The sequence below is a fragment of the Daucus carota genome, chromosome 5 (genome assembly GCF_001625215.2).
Source record: "Daucus carota subsp. sativus chromosome 5, DH1 v3.0, whole genome shotgun sequence".
Classification (NCBI taxonomy): Eukaryota; Viridiplantae; Streptophyta; class Magnoliopsida; order Apiales; family Apiaceae; genus Daucus; species Daucus carota.
This window is the reverse complement of record NC_030385.2, coordinates 45,258,781-45,280,783: the sequence shown is the minus strand read 5'-3', so window position 1 is coordinate 45,280,783 and position 22,003 is coordinate 45,258,781. Positions and strand designations below refer to the sequence as shown.

The window sequence follows — 22,003 nt, the reverse complement described above, 5'->3', positions numbered from 1 at the left end:
GGGTAACATAGCGTAAACTTGAGGCAAAATGAAGAGTCGGGATAATAGAGCTTAAAACCAATATCCAGTTATCTAACAGATAAGTGCTGTCCAACAGCGCAATGTTGTTTCCAGAATCAGATGTTTGATCAATGGTTGTTTTTGGATTTAAAGTGAGGTCCATGGCACTGAAGGATTCTACATATCAGAGACAAGACTAAATTGCTGTACAGACTTGAGACTCTAGAACCATCACCTGCATATTAAATTATCAATACATCACCTGTAACTTGTAACCATGGCCCTCCGGCTCCAAGTGTATGCTGCAAGTATATTAAAAGCCAAGGACCCCAGTAGGTTGTGGACTCTGCAGAACTATGAAAAACATGTATTCTTGATGATCTATAATAACATTGCTGAGTCATGTGATGCAGACTTTTGTACAATGACAGTATTCTTTTATATACTTTCTGATACAACTATATTCAGATACAGCAAGTAGATTTTACATGGCCAGTCTTCCAAATTGCGGGGCAAGGCTTTAAAGTTTTGATTGCAATGTTTAAGTGAACTCGGTCATCATGTAATTAGAGTACACAAACAGCATTAATTTTAACAAGACAGGGATCTAAAGTGCATTAAAGCTCCGCTAAAACAGTTGGGCAGAAAATTATAACAATGGATGATACTATACTTTGATCAGAGAGTTAAAACGTCGATGACTGCAATTCTTACCAGTCTCAGTTGTGTAAGAGGATTTCAAAGTCAACTAATTAAGTGCATAAATAAAAAGACCCAACACTTCAGACTAAAAAGTTGCTACAGAATAACTCAAAAAAGGGTTGCAACTCCAGCTACTTTAACTACCAAATGAACTAACAATGTATCTCCATAAAATCAGGAAACTAGTTGGCTGTACTGAATCAGAGACAAACAGGATCCAACCACAGATAACACAGTTGCTTTAACCGCCAAAATAAACCTTTTATAATGCTATTTAGAGATAAAAGCATAGCAAGGCATCATTTCCAAGTATAATGACGTGCATACCTCAAGAATATATTCTACTGCAAGACAGATATTATAAATAGATAATAAGAAGATTAGGGTAGGGGAGAATATTTGTGACCTAATTTTGACCAGACATGTCGGTCTTGGCATCTTTGCCATGTAAAACTTCCGATTATGTAAAATCTAAGAAATTGCTAATGACTGAAAGTAGGCATTTACGCATTGTTCAGTATGGAGATTTCAGATTTCATCTACCTATTACATAGAAAGTCAGAAGTAAAACTTCAGTGCTACAAGTGTTAGCAGTGCCTTATGGGGTAGATCATGTCGTTTGAACATCTTGAGTATTTGAAGATAAACATGAAAAGAGGATTAGCATACAGATATATGAGTTCATCAAATTGATGTTTCTGAACTAGTACCTTACAAATTAGAGAGTGTGGTTCAGAACTTCAACAAGTTGGTGTAAAATTGAAGCAACTATATCCCCAAAAGCTGTCAGAATATCTAAGTGTGTTATATCTGTGGGCATAAGAATTCAAATTGTTGGCGCATCTATCTTGATAAGTAGGCTTTGAATTAAGAATCTAATCCCACCAGCTGGGTAAATTCTCAAGGAAATTTATCCACTTGCTGATGATATAATAAAAGACAAGAAAACGACTTTCTGCAGAATTCATAAAGGGCTTGTCCTTTGAGACTCACTTCAAAGAATCTCCTCCACCTCCTGCGTCCTCAGTATTGTTTAATGTAGTGGCTCATAAGAAAACAAATCGCATCTTGTTGCACCTCCCATAGTGATAAAATATTCACCCACTTGTTCAATCGACCACTTCTTCCTCCAGTTTATAAGGAGCTAGCATGGCAACCTGTTGTCCATAACATCCCTTGACTTAAGTCTTCTCCCTTGACTGAGGCATTTCTTACCCACTACTACAAAAACTGGCTTAGACATCGGCTAAAAACCGATGTCTATTGAAAATAGGACCGATGTCTTCGCATGTGATGTAAAAGGTAGGGGTCTTAGACATCGGTTTTTAACCGATGTCTATAACCACCTTTCACAACGGTTCTAATTAAGAACCTGATGTGGTATTGCATTTTTAGCATCAGTTACTTTATTTTAACCGGTATCTATAGTTATACTTTACATCAGCTTTATTAACAACTGATGTATATTTACTTACCTTACATCAGCTACTTTATATTGGTTGGTGTCTATGTTTGTCTTTTAATTCATTTTCTTTAAATAACCGATGTATATATGTATATTAATTTTTAAGCCATGAATCACCTGCTTTGTATTCTGCCAAAATTCCAAAACTAAAACACTCATATTACCAAACCAAAATACCAAAACTGAAAAAGCAATATAACAAAAATGAAAATCAAAACAAAACATGCATTCAACCAGTCAAGTATATTATCTAATTCATCAAATAAAAAAACCAACTACATAATCCAAACCATCCAATATCAAAACTACATTGATTTAAAAAATCTCCAACAAAAACATGCATAGAACATATATTCAAAGCATGTCGATCAAAAATTTCTATACAATTTGATTATAAAAGATCTCTCACAAACTTCTTCCATTGTGTCCCCCTCAAATATATATTCAAATGTACACACATTTGCCTCACTGGGGTGCGGAGGCTTGTAAACCGCAGGGGAACATGTGCCCTGACCAACATCCCCCTGTCTGTATATTCCTGTAATCATAAACATATTTAATATCAGCATAATGTGGTAAACAGGAAATGATATAGGACCAAATTGCAAACATTAGTAATCAAGCTTCACAAGGTGTGCTCATGAACAAAGCCACCAACTATAGACAAATTGTTAATCCAAACAGTGGTTCCCTAACTTAATTATATATATTTGTTGAGTATATAATATTGCCTTGCATGAGTGGAAACTTAAGTACATTCATAAAATAAATACAAAAGCCAATATATTTTAAATAAAAAATGAGTGCAGAGTTGACTATTACAATTATAGAAGCAAATCTGGTACTTAAGAAACAAAAATATAGGATTCTCTAAACTTCCTTTACTTCTTTAGTTGTTCCGAATTTGCTATGTATTTATATTAAGTGAGATTCTATAAACATAGTATTTAGATTATATGCCTGTTACTCACACTATTCATGGTAACAAGGCTGAGATAACTCTTTAAGGTTAGAGAAAGAGGTCTCAGAGAGTTTGCTAGTTTGAGACAAATCTTTTTTCCTTCTTAATTTTTTAGATGTGCATCACTAGATGAATATAAGTATAGCAACATTTTTGCAAGGAAATATGCAACTAGGCATGTCCGTACCTGACTAAATGACTTGGCTGAGAGGCTGGATTCCTGAACTCGGCCCCGTAGTTGACTCCTAGAAGAGAAAGCCATCATTCAAAACAGCAGAGCATACATAATCATATGGAAATTAATCTTATTATGTCACTTACAAGGGCATCGGATAGCAAAGAGGACATTTTTTTACGGCTGGTACTCTGTCTAGTCAAAAGCATAAGCAGGGCTCATATTAGCAATATCCAGGGTCCAAAATGCTTCAAGAAAGAAACATGCTGATCAATATCTACAATCTTCTCTTATCTTTTTCCTTTGATCTACACTAGTTGCATTACACTTTTAACAAAATTACCTTGTTATTACTTTCGAGCCTTACACCTCACAGCAATGGCATCAAACTCGATCACCTCTTCACGCAACTGTGGCTCTACCTGGACACAAAGGCAAAACAAGCAGTTTGAAGAAGCCTTGGCAACATATGATCGGGACACCCCTGACCGCTGGCATAACATAGCCAGAGCAGTGGGCGGGAAGTCCACAGAGGAAGTGAAAAGGCATTATGATATCCTTGTCAAGGATATCATGCAGATAGAATCTGATCAGGTACCATTACCCAACTACAAAAACACTGGAGGCAATGGCAGAGGATTCAACAATGAACAGAGGTATCTTTTTCTTTCAAATAACTATCTTAAATAGTATATAACCATCTATAGGTCAAACTGAATTGCCTGTATTACACTCCCTGTCACTGTGACTTGTCGAGTCCAGCAAAACAAGTATGATTTTTAACGTAGTTTGCAATTAGGCCTAACACAAATTCATTATTCCTTTAGAAATGCCTGGTATTTTTACAAAATTTGAGTGCATTGCAGAAGTTCTGTGGAGGAGCTACGGTAAATACACTAACACTACCATAGCCTGATGTGTCATATTTTTACCAGTTGCAGATCCATCCCAGGATAGAAACAAAATGTATTTGTAGAAAGTGTGAACCTGATTATAATACTACACAAATCATTTCAAATACCTAAAAGACACACATGAAATCTAATCTTGCTAGTTTTAGATAACAATAACATGCACATGGAATTAAAAACAAGTATCCAACCGTCACATATAAGTTAAAATACTTTAGCCGGTGCTACTTGTCCTGATAAGCCTAACACATGTGGTCGCCCTTATTAAATTCAGATTCTCACATTCCTTTGTACTTCTTTCGGTAATCCCAACCATATGCTCACGACAACCCCAGTCGGATCACAAAAGTGTTTACATCATAATGTTAAAAAGGTCAACAGATATGTATTGTTTCCGTGAAGGCCCCCAACTTTTTTTAGAAAAAAAAATGGAAATGTGCAATTCATATGGTCTAGGAATCTTAGTTTAAGGCAGACTGGATATGCATTAAGGTTTGAGAAATACAGAAACTAAACAGTCTAAACTACGACGCTTTTTGTAATATTCTGATGCCCTTGTTCTTCTGTGACAGGCTTTTCAAGAACCTAAGGCTGTAGTGGAACCGGGGCATGCAAAAACAAAGAATGCTTGGATCAAAACTACTTATACTTATGTCATGCTCTTAATTCAGTTGTGTTTGTGTCGATATGTTCCATGGTCTAATGTATGCAACATACATGTGACCTGTTTTCTGTCTTAATGTCACTTTGTAGTATGTAAATCTTCGAATACCTCATGTGCAATAAGATTTTATATCCTTGATGTCGCTTAAATTAGTATAGCTTATCAGAGGCTTAAACTAATATAGATTATCAGAGATCAATAAAAAGCTAATTATAGAAACTGAAAGTGCCATTAACTTTTTATCCAGGTAGGAACTAGCAGACATGCAAACACTCTAGATATTATAATGAATGAAACAAGCCAAAAATCGAACAAATTTAGTTATATAACCAAACCAAGCATACCCAGTATATAGTGAAACACGAGTCTAAGGATGTAATCCGATAATATTACCTTCAATTCTAGGATGGATCATATTTGTGAAGGCTATAAAAAATGGTTGAAGTATGTAACGTGACATTTACAGAGATCTACATAAGAATAGAAGAGGCTTATATGATGATCGTAGATTTGTGGTAACTGAGTGGCAATAAGAAATTGTGTATGTTTCTCTGTATTTGGCTTTTCGTAGTACAAGGAAAAACGAAATGGAGATGCGGGGTATCGATCCCCGTACCTCTCGCATGCTAAGCGAGCGCTCTACCATCTGAGCTACATCCCCGAATGAGATCGTGGATTTGAAATAACGAGACATCGCCGATAAGAGATTGTTAAGGTTTCTCTGTTTAGTCTCTCGGAGCACAAGCAAAAAATAAAATGGAGATGCGGGGTATGGATCCCCGTACCTCTCGCATGCTAAGCGAGCGCTCTACCATCTGAGCTACATCCCCCAGTGTTGTGAAAAATTAAAAAACTAGTTATTTAAAAATATTCTTTTGTTTTGGGTTTCATTTCCTCCCCTTTCCGGTGCTTCATTACTTGTGTAGATTGATTAGGAGTTGCTTGCTTCAATAGACAGATACTCCCTCCGTCCCATTTTAACTGCTTTTGACTTTTTTACACGTATTTTAAGATGTTAAAAAAATCACATCTAAACATAATAATTCTTTATAAAATTTATATCAAATAAAAGTTTAGAACCTAAACTTTTATTTGATATAAGAATTGAATTATTTCATTGAGTGTAGATATTATTTTTTTACATATCAATATACGTGCTAGAAAGTCAAACATCAGTTAAAATGTGACAGAGGGAGTATCATGTTGGAATAAAGAATCAGATCAATATGGTATGAGATTGAGATGTCATTTTTCATATCAACGTGTTAGTCCAACCGAGAAATGTATATTTTTAATAATTGATTTTAATTAATTCAAATATTATTTTAATTGGTATCTTTATATATCTTTGAACTTTTGACTTAGTTTTGTACAAAAAATATATATATAATTGTATAAATATAGATTAGGTAATAATAAAAAAAAAAAAATTTATCATATCCATACATGAAACCCACCTCACTACTTGAATATGAAAGTCTCATATATGATGAAATTGAGGTAAAATAACCTTTTCTTAACCAAAGAGCATGTCATCTTTTTTGGTGCGGTGAGTAGTTAAGTGTCTCTTATTCACAGTAAAATTTATCAAAATATATTTTTTAATGTATAAGTTTAAAGGTTGTTTAATGAAAGATTAAAATTATCATTTTTCACGGACATTCTGGATAATAATTATATCGAGAGAGGAATATAACAACCTTCGTATCAATAATTTTGGTCATTGAAACTTTTGTCTTGGTTCATTTGTTAGTTACATTCATAGAAATTTTAATTTTTTTTGAAAGCACATTCATAGAATTTTTGAAATTAACAAAAAATTCCGTCATATAAAGGGGCCGTTTGGCTAAACTTAAAAGAAGTGACTTCTACTTAAAAGTAAAGAAGTGGAAGAGAAGTGAGAAGTTGGTTCAGATTAGAGGTGTTTGGATGCCGTGAATTTTAAGTATTTAGGTGTTTGGATAACTTGACTTATAATAAATAGTGAATATGATAATTTTAAACATAAATTTTTTTCTATTTAAAAATATCAAACTATTATTAATATAAAAATCATTATTAAAAATACATATCAAAAACTAAATTACTAACGAAAAGATAGGTGAGTTTTGTTTTACATGCAAGTAGGTAAGTTTTTGTTTTACATACAAGTTAAAAAAAGAAGCTGAAAGCCGGGGAAGAGAAGTTAGACTTCCTAACTTCTCAATTCTTCTGCAAAAGCTCAAGAAAAGTTGGCCTTGCCTTTTTATCCAAACAGTCATCAAAATGTAGAAGTTGTTTTTTCATGGAAAAGAAGCTCTGCTTCTCAATGCCAAACACACACAAAATGTAGCGAGTCCCTGGCCTCACTGAATGCGAATATGTGAAAAGTAAACAGACATTAAATTACATTATTTTGCAGGCTTTACACATTCCGACCTTAGCTCAGTTGGTAGAGCGGAGGACTGTAGTTGTGTAACAATAGTAATCCTTAGGTCGCTGGTTCGAATCCGGCAGGTCGGACAATCCTTTTTTCTTTTTCTGTTTTCTGTTTCATGCGCTTCTGATAAATTTTATCTAAATATATACACTCCTCTCTTCATTGTACTGCGCATTTACATCTGCTTTATTTTTCTTTTAAATTCTCGTAAAATCCAGATTTAAAAAATATTTTCCATAATAATACGATCATGCACCCAAACAACCGAACAGAAACCGTAGTGTAGACCTCCATGAAAAACTCGATCGAATCCTCGTGGAGCCAGTTTGTTCATCTCATTGCTACGTAAAATAATTTAGATCGAACGAGGTGGTTGGGATCAAGAAAGCATGGAGAGTGAAGATGGGTTCCCGAAAGATCTACGTAAGCCATTGTTGCACACGGGGAGCTGGTATCGGATGAGTTCCAGGCAGTCCAGCATGATGGGGTCTTCTCAAGCTATTCGTGACAGCTCCGTTTCTATTCTTGCATGTGTGCTTATCGTTGCTCTTGGTCCTATCCAATTTGGTTTCACTGTATGTTTGTTACACATTTTTATCACTATGCACGTTACACGTATCTTTTATGGCTCGAGTTTTGCAGCAATTGTTTGTCACAGCCTGCTTACGTATATTTTATGGGTCTCAGTTTCACGACAATGGTTTGTCACAATATACCATACGCATGAGTTTACACCAGAAATTCTTATAAATTAATGTACACACAGTTTATGACTCCAGCTACATATCATACCTACTCTGCACTTTTGTTGTTATAAATTGACATACACACGTATAATTTATGGGTCCAGTTTCACAAAAATCGTTGATCACAACATACCTAGAGCTTGTGTTTACTTTATTTCTTTTTTTTTTTTTTGACTAAATTGCTCACACTAGAAATTGTTGTTGTAAATTGATATACTTACATATATTTTATGGGTTCAGTTTCACAATAATTGTTTGTCACAGCTTATTGGACGCCTGTTCATGCTAGAGATCCCTGTTGTAAATTGATTAACACACATGTTTTATATTTTATGACTCCGACTTCACGTCACTTGCCACATCATACCTGGACTGCGCTTGTGTTCACACTACAAATCTTTGTTATAAATTGATATACACATATATAATTTATGGGTTCAATTTCACAAAATCCTAGATGTTCACATTAGAAATGCCTGTTATAAATCAATTTACAAACACATATATTTTATGACTCCAGCTTCACGTCGCTTGTCACATCATATTTAGGACTTGTTTTATACTAGAAATCATTGTAAATAACCACAAGTGTTTGCCAGAGACTGCCCCCTACTTTATGTATACAAATCCCAATTCATGTATATATTTTTATCTATGAAAATTTTGTTTGTGCTGTGTGTTTATGTTTTTGAGTAGGGGAACAGGGCCAGGGGTCTTATGTTTTATGTCGTGATAGAATTTGTTTGAATTGGATAAAATTGAATATATCTGAGTAAGGTTCTGCAGAGAATTTTATTATTAGATATCTAGATGGAGGACCTTGTTATGCAAAAATGGTCATTCTGTTTTACAAAAATGAAGATATTCTATAGGTAAAACATTGTTCCCAATTAGAAAATATGAATTTGGGCGATAATTGAAGTGCCATTAGAGGAAAACAATTTCACTCAAGTAGTCGTTTCATGTGATTTTTGAATTAAATTTGCTAACATTCGTTTCATGTGATTTTTGAATTAAATTTGCTTTATTGATCTGTATCAATGTACATTGGAGTCAGGCAGGTTCTGGGTGTGTAAGTTGTAACATTGAGACCCCATTTTCGAAGAATGATAAAGACTATGGCAGATTAGAAGTTAATGTTGTCATCTAATTTTATTGGCTTGAGTCAGCTACCTGAGAAGAGAATGTTGGAATACTATTTTTTTCCTGGCTATATATTATTGGTAACCCTTTTGTACTCATTGCAGTGTGGTTATTCTTCTCCTACTCAAGATGAACTCTCTATGGACCTCAAACTTACTGTGTCCGAGGTTAAAATTCATATATCTTTGATGCCTTGTAAAATCCTCCTTAATTTTTTTGAAAATAATTACTAATTACATGTATGTCCACAGTTTTCTTTGTTTGGGTCTTTGTCAAATGTAGGTGCCATGGTCGGGGCAATAGCTAGTGGACAGATTTCTGAGTACATGGGACGGAAAGGGGTACTTTCCTTCTTTATTTTCTTAGAAACAATCAAACATGTGTAATGTGTTAACTGAAGTTCTTACTCTTTGCCCTCTAGATAGGAGTATTAATTTATCTTCGCTTTCTCTATAATAATTTTTAGCTTTTTACGTGCAGTCTTTGATGATAGCAGCAATTCCTAATATCATTGGTTGGCTTCTCATATCAATTGCAAAAGTGAGATTCTCCTGTAGTCATTCTGGCTATGTTTGTTTATTGACAAGAATTATAATTCCCAGATTATTTACAGTTTTGCACTGATTTTATGATAAAGTATAGTCTCATTGACTATTCTTCATCACTTTGTAGTTAATTTTGGGGGAAGTTAGTCCCACCAGTTCGAAGGTATAATTATTCCCATAGAAATGCAATAAAAACTTATTGGGAATTAATCCATGAGATACCTGTAGCGGCTAAACATAAATGCAGGGTAAAATCTGTGCAAAACTGCAAATTGGCCAATAGTCCAATAAATTACTACAATATGCATCTTTATGTAGAGTATCTAATAGTTCTAATCTTGTTTCTTTAGGATTCTTCATTTTTATATATGGGTAGGCTATTGGAAGGCTTCGGCGTTGGAATTATATCTTACACGGTATTATAATGTAAAATTGTATTATGAGCCTGATCTGCAGCATATGGCCGCTTAGTACAATGCTTTTATTTTGATCACAGGTTCCTGTATATATAGCTGAGATAGCACCTCAGAATATGCGAGGAGGACTTGGTTCGGTAAATCAGGTAGCATGAACTTAATTATATATTTAATCTTACACATGGTATTACTTGTGAACCTGAATTCTGATTATTCTTTGTATTTTTTGTTATGTTAGCTCGGGGTCACAGTTGGAATAATGCTGGCCTACTTTCTGGGGCTGTTTGTTACTTGGAGAGTACTAGCAATTTTAGGTATGTTTTGTATTTTCCCCATGTTTATATTTTTTTTTACTATTATATGCACCATATTTTTTAGTTTTTCGCCCTGGAGACTAGATGCCAACATTTCTGTGATGAAAGTGCCAGTAGTATGCAATCTTTAACGCCCTGGAGACTAGATGCCAACATTTCTGTGATGAAAGTGCCAGTAGTATGCAATCTTTAAAAAAGCATTGTTCTGTAGTTACTTAAACTGGCGTGCAAAATTCTATATTATATTTTACGAGAGGGTTTCACAAAGTAATAAATATAACGTAAATATGCCAAATTCCTGCTCCGTTGTTTGAGTATGTAATTACTGGTAGGGAGGTCTGATATATACAAAAAGGAAAACACTGGATAACATATGATGCATTGAACTTAATTGAAAATAATGGGAAGAGGTCCATGTCCCTCTACTAGGCCAATACAGAGGTATAAACTGAACAAGGAAAACCTCTGTATGGCAGGAACCACTGAACTAACTGGATTATCTCACTCGCAATACCTACTCATTTTTCCTATATGCATAAAAGTATCTTCGGCATGCACATGTTTAGTTATTACTTATTAGTTAGTGTGTCAGACAGGTCTTTAACTTTGTCTTCTGCTGACAGGAACATTGCCTTGTCTGGTGTTGATTCCTGGCCTCTTTTTCATCCCAGAATCTCCTCGTTGGTTGGTATGTTTTGTAAAAAGAGTCTCTATTCCATGCTTGTTATATATGATCACATTGATTGATTTAAGTTCTTGGTTTAACCTAGGCAAAAATGGGCATGACTGAAGATTTTGAAATTTCTTTGCAAGTTCTTCGTGGATTTGAAACCGATATTTCCGTTGAAGTTAATGAAATCAAGGTACCCAGCATTCTGTGCGCACCTAGACTGTTGTATCATGTTGTAGTTAGAACTAAGCATCCCCAGAGTAGTTTCCGCAATTTAACTAATTTGGGAGGAAGAACTTAGTATTAGCAAATTCAACTTCAGAACTGGTATCTTTTTGTTATTGATTCATATTTTCTTGTCTTATTTACTGTTTAGAGGTCTGTGGCATCATCAAGTAGAAGAACTGCCATCCGTTTTGGGGACCTGAAACAAAGAAGATATTGGTTTCCTCTGATGGTAATATTAGAGATACTATTTTTTCTTCTCTCATTCTTTTTTCAAGCAATTAAGATCAATCGTAGAAATCTAGATACCAATGCACAAATACCTCTACCAAGGGTTGAATCCTCAACCTCCTATTACCAAAAGAATAGGGGTTTTACTAGGTTACAGTGCTTAGGATCAATTATTTTTTAGTGCGCTCCTTGCTCGTATGTAAACTAAGTACTGATTAAACAGATAACGCACTGTAACTTCCCATACTTGTAACCTGCAGATAGGAATTGGGTTGCTTGTCCTTCAACAGCTATCTGGAACTAATGGCGTTCTTTTCTATTCGACTACCATTTTTGAATCTGCTGGTGAGATGTCACGCCGATAGACTATCTTAGGAGAATGAATTTGTTTGTTTGTTTTTTAATGATTAATTAGATGGTTTATACTACTCGAAGTTTGATATTTGATGTTGGTATCGTTTAATAAATGGTGTGGGTTGTAGACTTGTAGAAATATATTCTTGCAGCAAGTTACATGTTATGAGAAAACGTGCGTTTTTCATATTGAATCTTTCAGCAGCATAAACCTATACTATTAGTTTAAATGTGGTCGAAAATATGGTTGTGTGTAACTTAGCTTGCTTTCCCTGAGTGTGATCCTTTGTTACCTGTTCTTAAACTGATCATGGAAAGGAATAGATTAATTTTAAAGTATATTGACTATTAGTTACAGAGATTTCCTTGATTGAGTAGGTATTTCATCAAGCAATGCTGCTACTTTCGGTCTTGGGGCTGTTCAGGTACAATCTGAAGCATCGACTGCAAGTTGATGTTTTTTAAGATATATCTTTTTGTCACATTCATCTCTGCACACCATCATGCAATCTGTAATCATTTTTTCTACTATTAAGGTGATAGCCACTGCAATTGCTACATGGTTGGTGGATAAAACAGGCCGACGCATTTTACTCATAGTGAGTCAAATATTACTTTACTAAATAATCTAGTAGTTCTTAAACAATTGATCCAATGGAAAATAATTGTTTGTTGCAGATCTCGTCCTCCGGGATGACTATCAGTCTCTTTATTGTTGCTTTTTCTTTCTTCGGAAAGGTAGTGCTACCATGATTTTTTTTAAATTTTAAACAAATAAATCTTGAGACTAGAATTACTAAAAAAATAATTATGACGTGCTTGTGCATGTTTTTGCATGTCAGCTCAGATACTAAAAAGATCTTATTATTGCAAGTGATTGCAGGATTTCGTGTCTCAAAATTCCACATGCTATAGCATATTGGGCATCCTATCATTAGTTGGGGTCGTGGTAAGTTTACCAATGTTTCCTTCTAGTTATGTTAGTTTCATGTAAGTTTTTTTAGTTTGTTTAAACATCACTTCTCAGGGAATGATCATCGCTTTCTCTCTTGGAATGGGGCCTATTCCATGGGTTATAATGTCCGAGGTAATGATACTATATTTCTATGCATCATGTCAGTTATCTTATGTGACTTCTCAACAATCGTTTAGTGGTTAATCCTTTGCCTAGCCTCTTCTTCTGTCAGGTCGTTCACCATCGTTTATATTGGTTATTAGAGTCAACTGCAGGATAGTTTTTTTGAATCTGATAGTTTAAAATTTGCTGGTGACCTTATGGCTTATCTTCGGTATGTTATAACTGTTGGGTGTCTTAACTATTTATCAGTGATTAGAATTGGATAGTGCCTCTTTTTTTTCTCATTCATATTTAGGTATTGAATAGCTGATGTATTTCTTGATGTCCGATAGTTTGGTGGTTGTGCATAGCTGTATACGTCCGTCCTTCAACATATTGAGTCTTGTAGATCTACAGTCAACTGTTACACCTGGTGACTGATATATATTTTGTTTAAGTATCGTAGTTTTTCTAGTAATCCTCTGATTTTTGGATGTTATTGTCATCCGATTCCTATTTCCTATCTTGCCTGTTATGCAGCAAAATTTGTTTATAACTATGCCCTGAAGTTCACTGTCCTTAATGTGTTTTAATTGTTCTTTCTTTCTTTTTCTATCTGTATTTCCTTTTAATTATTTATTATTCTCAGATTCTTCCCATCAAAATCAAAGGCCTTGCCGGAAGTGTTGCAACACTAGCAAACTGGTTCATCGCCTGGATTGTTACTATGACTGCGCCTCTGTTGCTGTCTTGGAGTAGTGGAGGTTCCCCCTATTCCTCCTCTTCCTATATAACATCATTTTAACAGAATGCAAACAAATCTGATATGTTTGATTTTTCGTACTAATTTGCACTTTCTGCGTGTTTTGCAGGAACCTTTACTCTTTACATGCTTATGTGTGCTCTCACATTGGCATTTGCAGCCACTCTGGTCCCCGAAACCAAAGGCAAAACTTTAGAGGAAATTCAGTTGTCTTTCCGATGATCTCATTTCTGTAATTTTCTTATAGTGAACTGATCCTGTGGTCATGTCAGGTTTATGTGTACATAATTTTTGATATCTTCACATGACAAGATCCAAAACACAAGTATTTTTTTCCGAATAAATGAAAATCAGCATTCAGGCATGTGTTACTCGGAATCTCTTTGGCATTTCCAGTTATTTGCCGGAAGAAAATATAACCTTGTCTGAATTAGGACCTTGGTGTCCTGTCTCGTGTTTAAGTTTGTTCCTCAGTACACAGAAGATGTTATTTCACATATGAGAAATTTTTCAATACTATTGCACAGATAAGATTTCGATGATAAATTAAATAGTACTTCACTTCAGCTCAATGAATCAAACTATTACGATTGCATGATTGAAGAAACTACCACAAGGTGAATAAATAAGAAAGAAGCAGCAATTATGCAAATTTGAACTAGGCCGAACAAGGAAAAGATTCCTCCCTTTAAGTTGTTATATAATTATATAGATAGACTATATTTAACAAAATCAGAGTGGCGCAGCGGAAGCGTGGTGGGCCCATAACCCACAGGTCCGAGGATCGAAACCTCGCTCTGATAAATTTTTCCATTTTTGTATGGAAAATTATGAGGTAATTTAATTTTGAGTAATAACATTTAAACGACGGGGATGTAGCTCAAATGGTAGAGCGCTCGCTTTGCATGCGAGAGGCACGGGGTTCGATCCCCCGCATCTCCAGTTTTTCACTATCTTTATTCTTTTTCAGAAGCTTGATTTTGAGAGCAACAAGTCCAATTTCACTTTGAGCATGAGCGCGCCAATAATGAGCCACCTTATCCAATCATCATCCTCTTCCACCGCATCTCCTCCGCCACTTCACACCACCATCACTTCACCGCCACTTCCTCCTCATCAACAACTTCATCTCCGTCGCCGAGACGCCGCCGCCGTTTTACTCTCCGTCTTCTCCCTCTTTCCTTCTCTCAATCAACCTCCCAAAGCTGCTGCACTCTCCTTCGGCATTTGTACCTCTCTCTCTCTCTCTCTCCCTCCCTGGATATTTTGATAGTTAATTACTTCGATTACATAAACTCCTTCGGCATTTGTACCTCTCTCTCTCTCTCTCTCCCTCTCTCTGGATATTTTGATAGTTAATTACTTCAATTACATAAACTATCCTGTGGTCTCGATTACTTAATAAAATTATCTTCCTGAGCCTTTTAATTTACAGAAAATGTGTAATCACTTGGATTATAATGTATGAACATTTATTGAAATGCAGCAGGACCAAAGGATTGGCTGAGAGAGCAAAAGAAGAAGGCGTCTAAATTCGTGTTAGCACCTATCGATGCATCTCGCAACAGCCTTCAGTTTGCTTATCAGTCTCTCAGTTAAATTAAATTTCTCTCTTCTTCCTTGTTAATTTGCTATAGTGATATGTATATGTTTGATATTCAGTATTAACTGGTTAATAGTTTTTTTTTTGGTTGAATTTGATAGCGAATGGCAAATTAGATTACACTACTAAGGACTTGGAAGATGTTCAGAGGCTGCTTAAATCAGCTGCCAGGGATTGTATCCTTGAAGATCGTGATTCGTTGATTACTTTTCAAGCTAATACTGGAGTTGAAGTAATGTCAATTTTCGTGCAGTATTAAACATTTCGTTTGTGTGTTTACAGCAACTCGACGTAGATAATTTGTTCTGAGTAACATGGACATTAACCTAGAAAGAAATCAAAATAAGTGTAAATAAAAAACAATTGCTCTTACATGAGATGAAGAATCCTATTGTGTATGTGTGTGTCACGGAGATATTTAGGTCAGAGTTATTTTTCATTACTAGCTTGAATGTGGATGACTAATTATTTCTGATCCTTATATAGGATATACACGGCTACTGGTATTAATTAATTACAAGGGATTTCAGTATTTTAACCGAATGTGAACTATGTTTGGATTCAAAGACAATTTAGCATTAATTTGTTTTTTAAACTATAGGTGTGCACATTTAAGTTGGTTGTGAACAATGCAGCATCATTACTTGACGATAAAGATCCAGTGAAGTTGGAAGCTGAAGCTAAACTCAGTGACCTCGTAAGGTAGTTTAGTTGTAAAACAGCTTCTGCAGTGTTTTGTTTTTGCTTTTTGCAAGTAATTTGATATATTGGAGTAGATTGAAGATGCTAAATCTGATGTGAAATCCCTTGTTTGCTATTGGATTACAGATATTTTAGATGCAAGTTTCAAGATGATATATTCTTGTGGAAAATATCAGATTACTGAATATTTAATCTAAAATTTCAGATCTTTCACCTCACTTAGTGGCGTGGCAAATGCTGTTGATATTCAGCTTGCCTCAAACAGGTACTCATCATAATAGTGATTTATGTTCCTTTTGTTTTTAGTAATATTTCCGTGAATTCTGCTATATAGGATAGACAAATAGTGTTCCATACAACTTAAATCATTCTTCCAAACAAAGATCTTGGTTTAGGAATATGATGTTAAGTTTGTTTTTTTTGACGCTGTCTGTTTGCTTTTAATGATTGGTTGCGACTTGTATGGTATCTATCAGTTTGATATTTTGTCTTGAGAAACTCGGGGGTCTCCACTTAACCTTTCTTCTAGTAAATTTAGATGATTGAAAATTTGAGATTGATTCTTGGGTCATTGCTATCATAAAATTCAATATCAATTGAATAGCTCTGTTAAGCATTCCCTTTAAATTTGTACATAACTCTGGGTTTCAGATATTGTTTTTACTACTATAAATATTCAAAGCAGATGGTGGTAAGTGGGAGTTAATTATAAAATCAAAGATTGGCTCATAATGTTAGAAAATATCACAACATTAAATTTTTTGATGTTCGAGGAGAATAGGTGGTCTAAAACATCGGCAAGTATACTTGTGTATTTATTGAGATGTTCTCTTATATAAATAATTTGATCAGCCTTTGCAAGTGAAGCTTACTCTTGTCACAGATTTGACGTCAGCCAAGATATTCCTTTTGAGCCAGTAAATTATTGTTTCTTGTTCATATGTTCTTGAAAAATATTAATTTGGTACCCCTGACCCAATTAAATACAGACTAATTTTCAGGGGTTTGGTGCTAAGCAGTGTTTTCCGTTAAAAATAAATTTCTTAAATCAAGTACCCTAATTACCAGCTTGGTTCCTCTTGTTGGCCTACAAAATTAGGTAGTTAACTATTTGCTGCTCAAAATTTCAACTTAAAATTTCATTATTATTTAATAAAGAAGGGTCTATCTCAGCGTATAGCTACATGACCTACATCTCTATTTAAAGACCTGTCTTGCTGAAGCACAGACTTGTCTGAGAACCCATGTTATAGTACTATGTTTAAAGCTTGGTTCACTTGCAGACAGAAGATGGCAGATGCACTCATGGATACAATAGCTTCACTCAACAATTTTGAGCAGGGTATCAAGGATTGTCTTGAAATTTGATCATGCTGATCCTTCAGTATGGAGGCTTTGGAGTATGTTACAATATTTTCTGAACTAGGTCTTGTTTTATGCGATATTTTGTATATTATCTTTGTTATGATTGTTACTGAAAAAATATATCACCTTCCGTATCGAGTGGAAGGCACTATTGAAAGATATGTTTTTGCTAGCTATCACTTTAAACATTTGCAGCAGTGTTATGAATATTTCTGGCACATTTAGATTTATTGAGGCAATCCAGCTTATGTGCTTGTGCCTTCAATGCACTGTAAAATACACCTTTACCTCTACCATCTGGTATAATATCTTATATCTCAATGCATCTGATAGATGATATTGTTCCTTTTGTGCCTCTGCTGGATCATATTGCTAAAATGAAGCAGATATGTATATTTGTTTACTCTTATGAAATTGAGTGTGAATTAAATCTATAGTAAAATCGTAAAACTATGTTTTTTTATCATGAGAATCTTCTGGTGAAGTTTCTAGTAGACGGACATATACAATGATGATGCATAAGCTAGATTTAGTTTTCATTCATCACTATACTATTAATTTATCTGAAACATTTATATTTACACCACGATGAAGATTGACCTGGAGGCGAACTCAGGAATACTGAGGCCTTGTCTTAAAGGCTGCGAGGATTGCGTTAGTTAACCGTTAAAGCCTAGGAGGTGAACATAAATTCCTCAAACCAACCCACTATAAATTTTGTTTGTCAGTAATAGCTTAAAGAGTGCCTCCTATATCCTGGTTGGAAATTAAGCTATTACATACTGTGTTGATTTCTGGACAATTAGAATTTCAACGTTCTAAATATATTTTGAAGATAAAGTCATCTATGGATGTAATAAGTTGTTTGCATCTAGATATATTTCTCATGCTGGTTCATGAGCTGCATGAAGATAAATGGCCCTATGCAGCTATTTTTCTATTTGTATTACCATGGTAGCACAAAAAGTATGATGCGTAAATCTATACAGCCGCAGATTAGTGAGTTTGACATGTATAATGGCCAGATTCACTAGAGTGTTGAGTCTTTCAAGGAATTACTTGGCTTGGTGACCCCGAGCCCTGCACCAAATACAAGCGACGGCATGGTGTTCCATCATCTGGGTGGGTTTGGAGATTTCTTGGCAAGCTGCGGAGCTTGTTGAACAGATTTAAGGGATCAGGCAATAGGCCATAATTGGCATCAGGATCGCCAATTTGTGAAAGCTTGACATCAGAAAATCCTAAAGATGGCAAGAGCTGATCAGGCCAGTCACTATAGAAATGAAAGACAGAACTGGACAATGCTGTAGACTGCTTGTTCATAAAGTCTGCTAGGAGTATAGTGTGGGTTAAAGTGCAATTTTCTGCTATTGTCTTCAGCACACTCATTGCTTGGGAGTGGGTAAGGTAATAGAGAATACCTTCCAGAATCCACACCGTCTTCTTCTGTGGCACAAATCCTGATATTTGAAGTTTTTCAAGCCAATTGTCGTCTTTTATGTCACCTGCCACTCTGTTTAGTGATTTTGCTGCTACCATTAGATGCTGACATTCAGTTGTGGAATTAATTGCTGCTTGTATTATTGTGTTCTTCATTTGCAAGACCTCGGCAAAGTCAACTTCATAAACATCGCTTTCTTTCAAGAAGCTAAGACGATAAGCCCTTGCATCCATTCCTGCAGGTAAATATTTTTCTGAGTTTAAACTTATGTTTACAGTTGTACTTTAAAGTGATGTTTACTCATGTGAGGGCAGAAGGGAATTTATCTAAGTTCATGAGGGGACTGTAGGCAGAATTATAAAGCTAGCTTGTCTTCATTTGATACATCATTATCATATGTAAATGCCAATTACTACAGGAACCCCACAGATGAACCATGTTTCATTAGTTGATTATGCTATCTTTCCTTAACTTAATTTCTGTTAATTGTTTTTCATACACATTCCCTCTACACTTTATGTAGGCTGATGATAATTGTATCTTAATTGTGTGGTTGCGGAACAACCATGTATGTAAAGGTAGTCACGTCGTGAAAGAGAAGTCTGCTGTAGCAGAGTAACCCTTTGTCAACAGAGAGTGATCTGTTACTGTAACTGACAAATACGTATAAATCTTTGGATTTTTCCATGTTAATTTGTATTATACAAAGTAGCTAAAGACAGGAAGTTGATTATCTGTTTTGTTTATCTCAAGATATGCTTGCAGTGGCTAACGTCAGCAGTTCGAGTACAATGCTAGGAAGAAAATTGCAAGAAGAGAAAAATGGTCACCAACCTGCGCCAAGAAGAACAACCTGTGCGGCTCCTCCAAATGAATTAACTGCAGCTTCAAGGTTATTATCAAACCAAAGCGTCCGTACAGCAAGAATAACCCCGGATATTTCCTTGGCATTGTTGCTCGTGTCCTTCTTAATCTTCTCATAAAGGCTATTCAAGTAAGTTTCTCCAGCAAGTACTTCAGCCAGAGGGTCATGGATCACATGCTTCCACAGCGCTCTCCCGGCTGCAGTCTGGCACGCGGACCGCCTGAGCGAGTCCCAGTCCTTTTCAATAACTGCATGAAGCTCCTGAATGGTGTCACTATAAGGTAAGTCAGGCGCTGGCCATTCCAGGTTATTAGGCAAGCAAGGCTCTGGCTCTTGCTCTGGCATGGCTATGCTTTTTCTATTTCTGCCGATTTTCGAGTAGTAATAGAAGAAGAAAAGAGGAAGTGATAATGCATGGGAATTTATAATGTCGAAATGTGTGTTATAGGAGAAAGAAGAGACTGTAGGAAAGAGATAAGGAAACAGAGCCACACACAAAACCAACGTCCCAGAAAATTACTCAATCGTAGCCAGCTTCTCCACCTTTAAATGACATGCCCCAGGCTGAAAGTACAAAACATAAAGTATGCCCTATCTCAGGAGCTCTTTTCCCTCTCCAACATGTCCTTTTTCCCAAACCAAGTTGCAAAAAATCAGCATTCAGGGCGGTCCCCACCTTTTATGATCTGATTAAACTGTCACAGATTAAACTTAAGTTGCCCATCCTCTCAACTTGTATTTTGTAAACATATCTGCCTGGTTTATCCAGAAAAGATTGGAGGTGGATATTCAGGGGCGGATCTAGTAAGAGGTCTAGACGACAAGAGTCCTTCATAAACTTTTTTGACAATTTTTTTACTATTCTGAATTTTACAAAATTATAAAAGTGTTCCTACAAAATTTAAAAATATATAGGTGTTTTTCAAGAATTTGTTTGATGGTCCCAACATTTTAATCCTATAAATCTGCCTAGCGTGTACATGCACCCACACAAAAACTGTCTGTCCGATGGAACTTCATCCCTACCCTTGACAACCCTCATGAGTTTTCGCCATTACAATGCAGTCATGTATGAATTTTCGCCATTAGAATGCAGTTTTACATGATTTAACTAGGGCGAACATCTCACAAGGGAAAAATACGAAAAAAAAATAGTACTCGAGATTGGATAAATTACTTTAAGCCGTCAGGAGACGTTTAGTAAATCAGTTCTACTTCAGACTTCAGATAAAAATTAGTTTCGCCAGAGTGGTAATATATTACCCTATGTAAAATGTTGCGACTTTGTCGCAGCCTAGCAAGGTATTTGGAACCAGCTGCAGTCTGCAGTTGGATATCATAACATTTCTAGTGCAGTACCCACCAGATAATATGCCAGGAGCTAAAGGATATGCGTTTTGTAAAGTACTATGTTGATTTGTGTAAGTTGGTAATGACGAGAATAAGATGTGTTTAAGATGATATAAAATCACCGCCAAAGACAGGTTTTGTATAATCCGTTGAGCTGGCGGAGGATCTTAGACATGTGTTTGTCTACTAAATAGGTTTAATACTAGTATTAGTGCCAATAATCCTATTTTTAATAGATTATCTTTTGTTAAGTGTGATGTGTAATATTTGATCAGCAGAATTATGTGGATTTGTGGTTAGTGAAGCTAGTTAGTGAGAATGGTTTATTGTTAGTACTTTCTCCATGTGTTTGCAACTTTGTGATTCATGTAATAAGAATGAGGAGGTGATTATGGGTCCATTTTTAGTGGCAAAATATTGATAAAATTATTTAAATATTGTTATGTTTTGAAATTATTGAGTTTTAATTTTGACAAAGGATAGGTTAGCTAGAATTTTTATATTTGAAATTTTATTTTCAAAAATATTAAATTGATATTTAATTCACAATTTTTTATTATAATTGAAATTTATAAAAATGTCCAAGCAAGAATCCATTATTTGAAAATAAAATAAGTAAATTATAAGTTTCATACTCGAATTTATTACTAGTGGTTAACTTATACTACTAATAGCTTTTTGCATGTAATCATTTCTCAAGAAGATTCACTTGAATTTTTTTTTAATGATATTTTTTACTAGTCAAACCTTGACAAATAACTCTCAAATTTATGTTTACAGCCTAATTTAAATTATTTTTAAAGAAATACGCAATTTATCAACTTGTTTATATGTGTTGATTTAATAATTGTTATATATAAAAGGGAAAAACACCCGAAAAAATTGACATTTCTATCTAAAAATTTTTCTCCATAAT

At 35.1% G+C, this 22,003-nt stretch overlaps 4 protein-coding genes, 1 long non-coding RNA gene and 4 other non-coding genes across 10 annotated transcripts; 5 read left to right on the top strand and 4 right to left on the bottom strand.

Annotated features, from left to right (window-relative positions):
* Positions 1 to 2,413: 2,413 nt before the first annotated feature.
* LOC108222263 (uncharacterized) lies at positions 2,414 to 3,585 on the bottom strand. The gene is made up of 3 exons (XR_001806931.2): positions 3,450 to 3,585; positions 3,316 to 3,373; positions 2,414 to 2,705 (listed from the first exon to the last, which is right to left on the bottom strand). It is a non-coding gene; the product is annotated as an uncharacterized LOC108222263 (long non-coding RNA).
* Positions 3,570 to 5,016, top strand: LOC108222262 (protein RADIALIS-like 3). The gene is made up of 2 exons (XM_017396188.2): positions 3,570 to 3,959; positions 4,787 to 5,016. Exons 1-2 carry the CDS (start codon positions 3,682 to 3,684, stop codon positions 4,809 to 4,811), a joined length of 303 nt encoding a protein of 100 aa, XP_017251677.1. The 5' UTR covers positions 3,570 to 3,681; the 3' UTR covers positions 4,812 to 5,016.
* A 450-nt stretch (positions 5,017 to 5,466) lies between these two features.
* TRNAA-AGC (transfer RNA alanine (anticodon AGC)) lies at positions 5,467 to 5,539 on the bottom strand. Its single transcript has one exon. It is a non-coding gene; the product is annotated as a tRNA-Ala (tRNA).
* A 96-nt stretch (positions 5,540 to 5,635) lies between these two features.
* On the bottom strand, positions 5,636 to 5,708 carry TRNAA-AGC (transfer RNA alanine (anticodon AGC)). The gene has a single exon. It is a non-coding gene; the product is annotated as a tRNA-Ala (tRNA).
* Positions 5,709 to 7,291: 1,583 nt separating this feature from the next.
* On the top strand, positions 7,292 to 7,380 carry TRNAY-GUA (transfer RNA tyrosine (anticodon GUA)). The gene is given in 2 exon segments: positions 7,292 to 7,328; positions 7,345 to 7,380. It is a non-coding gene; the product is annotated as a tRNA-Tyr (tRNA).
* A 1,835-nt stretch (positions 7,381 to 9,215) lies between these two features.
* Positions 9,216 to 14,118, top strand: LOC108221841 (sugar transporter ERD6-like 6). Its single transcript, XM_017395694.2, has 17 exons — positions 9,216 to 9,353; positions 9,438 to 9,527; positions 9,667 to 9,726; positions 10,082 to 10,147; positions 10,228 to 10,293; positions 10,386 to 10,461; positions 11,085 to 11,149; positions 11,232 to 11,324; positions 11,508 to 11,588; positions 11,848 to 11,932; positions 12,320 to 12,366; positions 12,478 to 12,540; positions 12,620 to 12,679; positions 12,825 to 12,890; positions 12,969 to 13,028; positions 13,648 to 13,762; positions 13,871 to 14,118. The coding sequence occupies exons 1-17, from the start codon at positions 9,228 to 9,230 to the stop codon at positions 13,981 to 13,983; spliced, it is 1,332 nt and encodes a 443-aa protein (XP_017251183.2). The 5' UTR covers positions 9,216 to 9,227; the 3' UTR covers positions 13,984 to 14,118.
* A 512-nt stretch (positions 14,119 to 14,630) lies between these two features.
* Positions 14,631 to 14,703, top strand: TRNAA-UGC (transfer RNA alanine (anticodon UGC)). Its single transcript has one exon. It is a non-coding gene; the product is annotated as a tRNA-Ala (tRNA).
* On the top strand, positions 14,657 to 17,776 carry LOC108223634 (uncharacterized). The gene is made up of 6 exons (XM_017397981.2): positions 14,657 to 14,990; positions 15,248 to 15,355; positions 15,466 to 15,596; positions 15,966 to 16,066; positions 16,272 to 16,331; positions 17,350 to 17,776. Exons 1-6 carry the CDS (start codon positions 14,774 to 14,776, stop codon positions 17,432 to 17,434), a joined length of 702 nt encoding a protein of 233 aa, XP_017253470.1. The 5' UTR covers positions 14,657 to 14,773; the 3' UTR covers positions 17,435 to 17,776.
* A 366-nt stretch (positions 17,777 to 18,142) lies between these two features.
* Positions 18,143 to 20,400, bottom strand: LOC108223633 (uncharacterized). Of its 2 annotated transcripts, XM_017397980.2 has the most exons (3): positions 19,707 to 20,400; positions 18,853 to 19,107; positions 18,143 to 18,672 (listed from the first exon to the last, which is right to left on the bottom strand). In XM_017397980.2, the coding sequence occupies exons 1-3, from the start codon at positions 20,080 to 20,082 to the stop codon at positions 18,479 to 18,481; spliced, it is 825 nt and encodes a 274-aa protein (XP_017253469.1). In that variant the 5' UTR covers positions 20,083 to 20,400; the 3' UTR covers positions 18,143 to 18,478. The 2 variants fall into 2 exon arrangements, with proteins under 2 accessions (XP_017253469.1, XP_017253468.1); XM_017397979.2 differs by having other exon boundaries at positions 18,143 to 19,107; positions 19,707 to 20,399.
* Between the last annotated feature and the right edge of the window lie 1,603 nt (positions 20,401 to 22,003).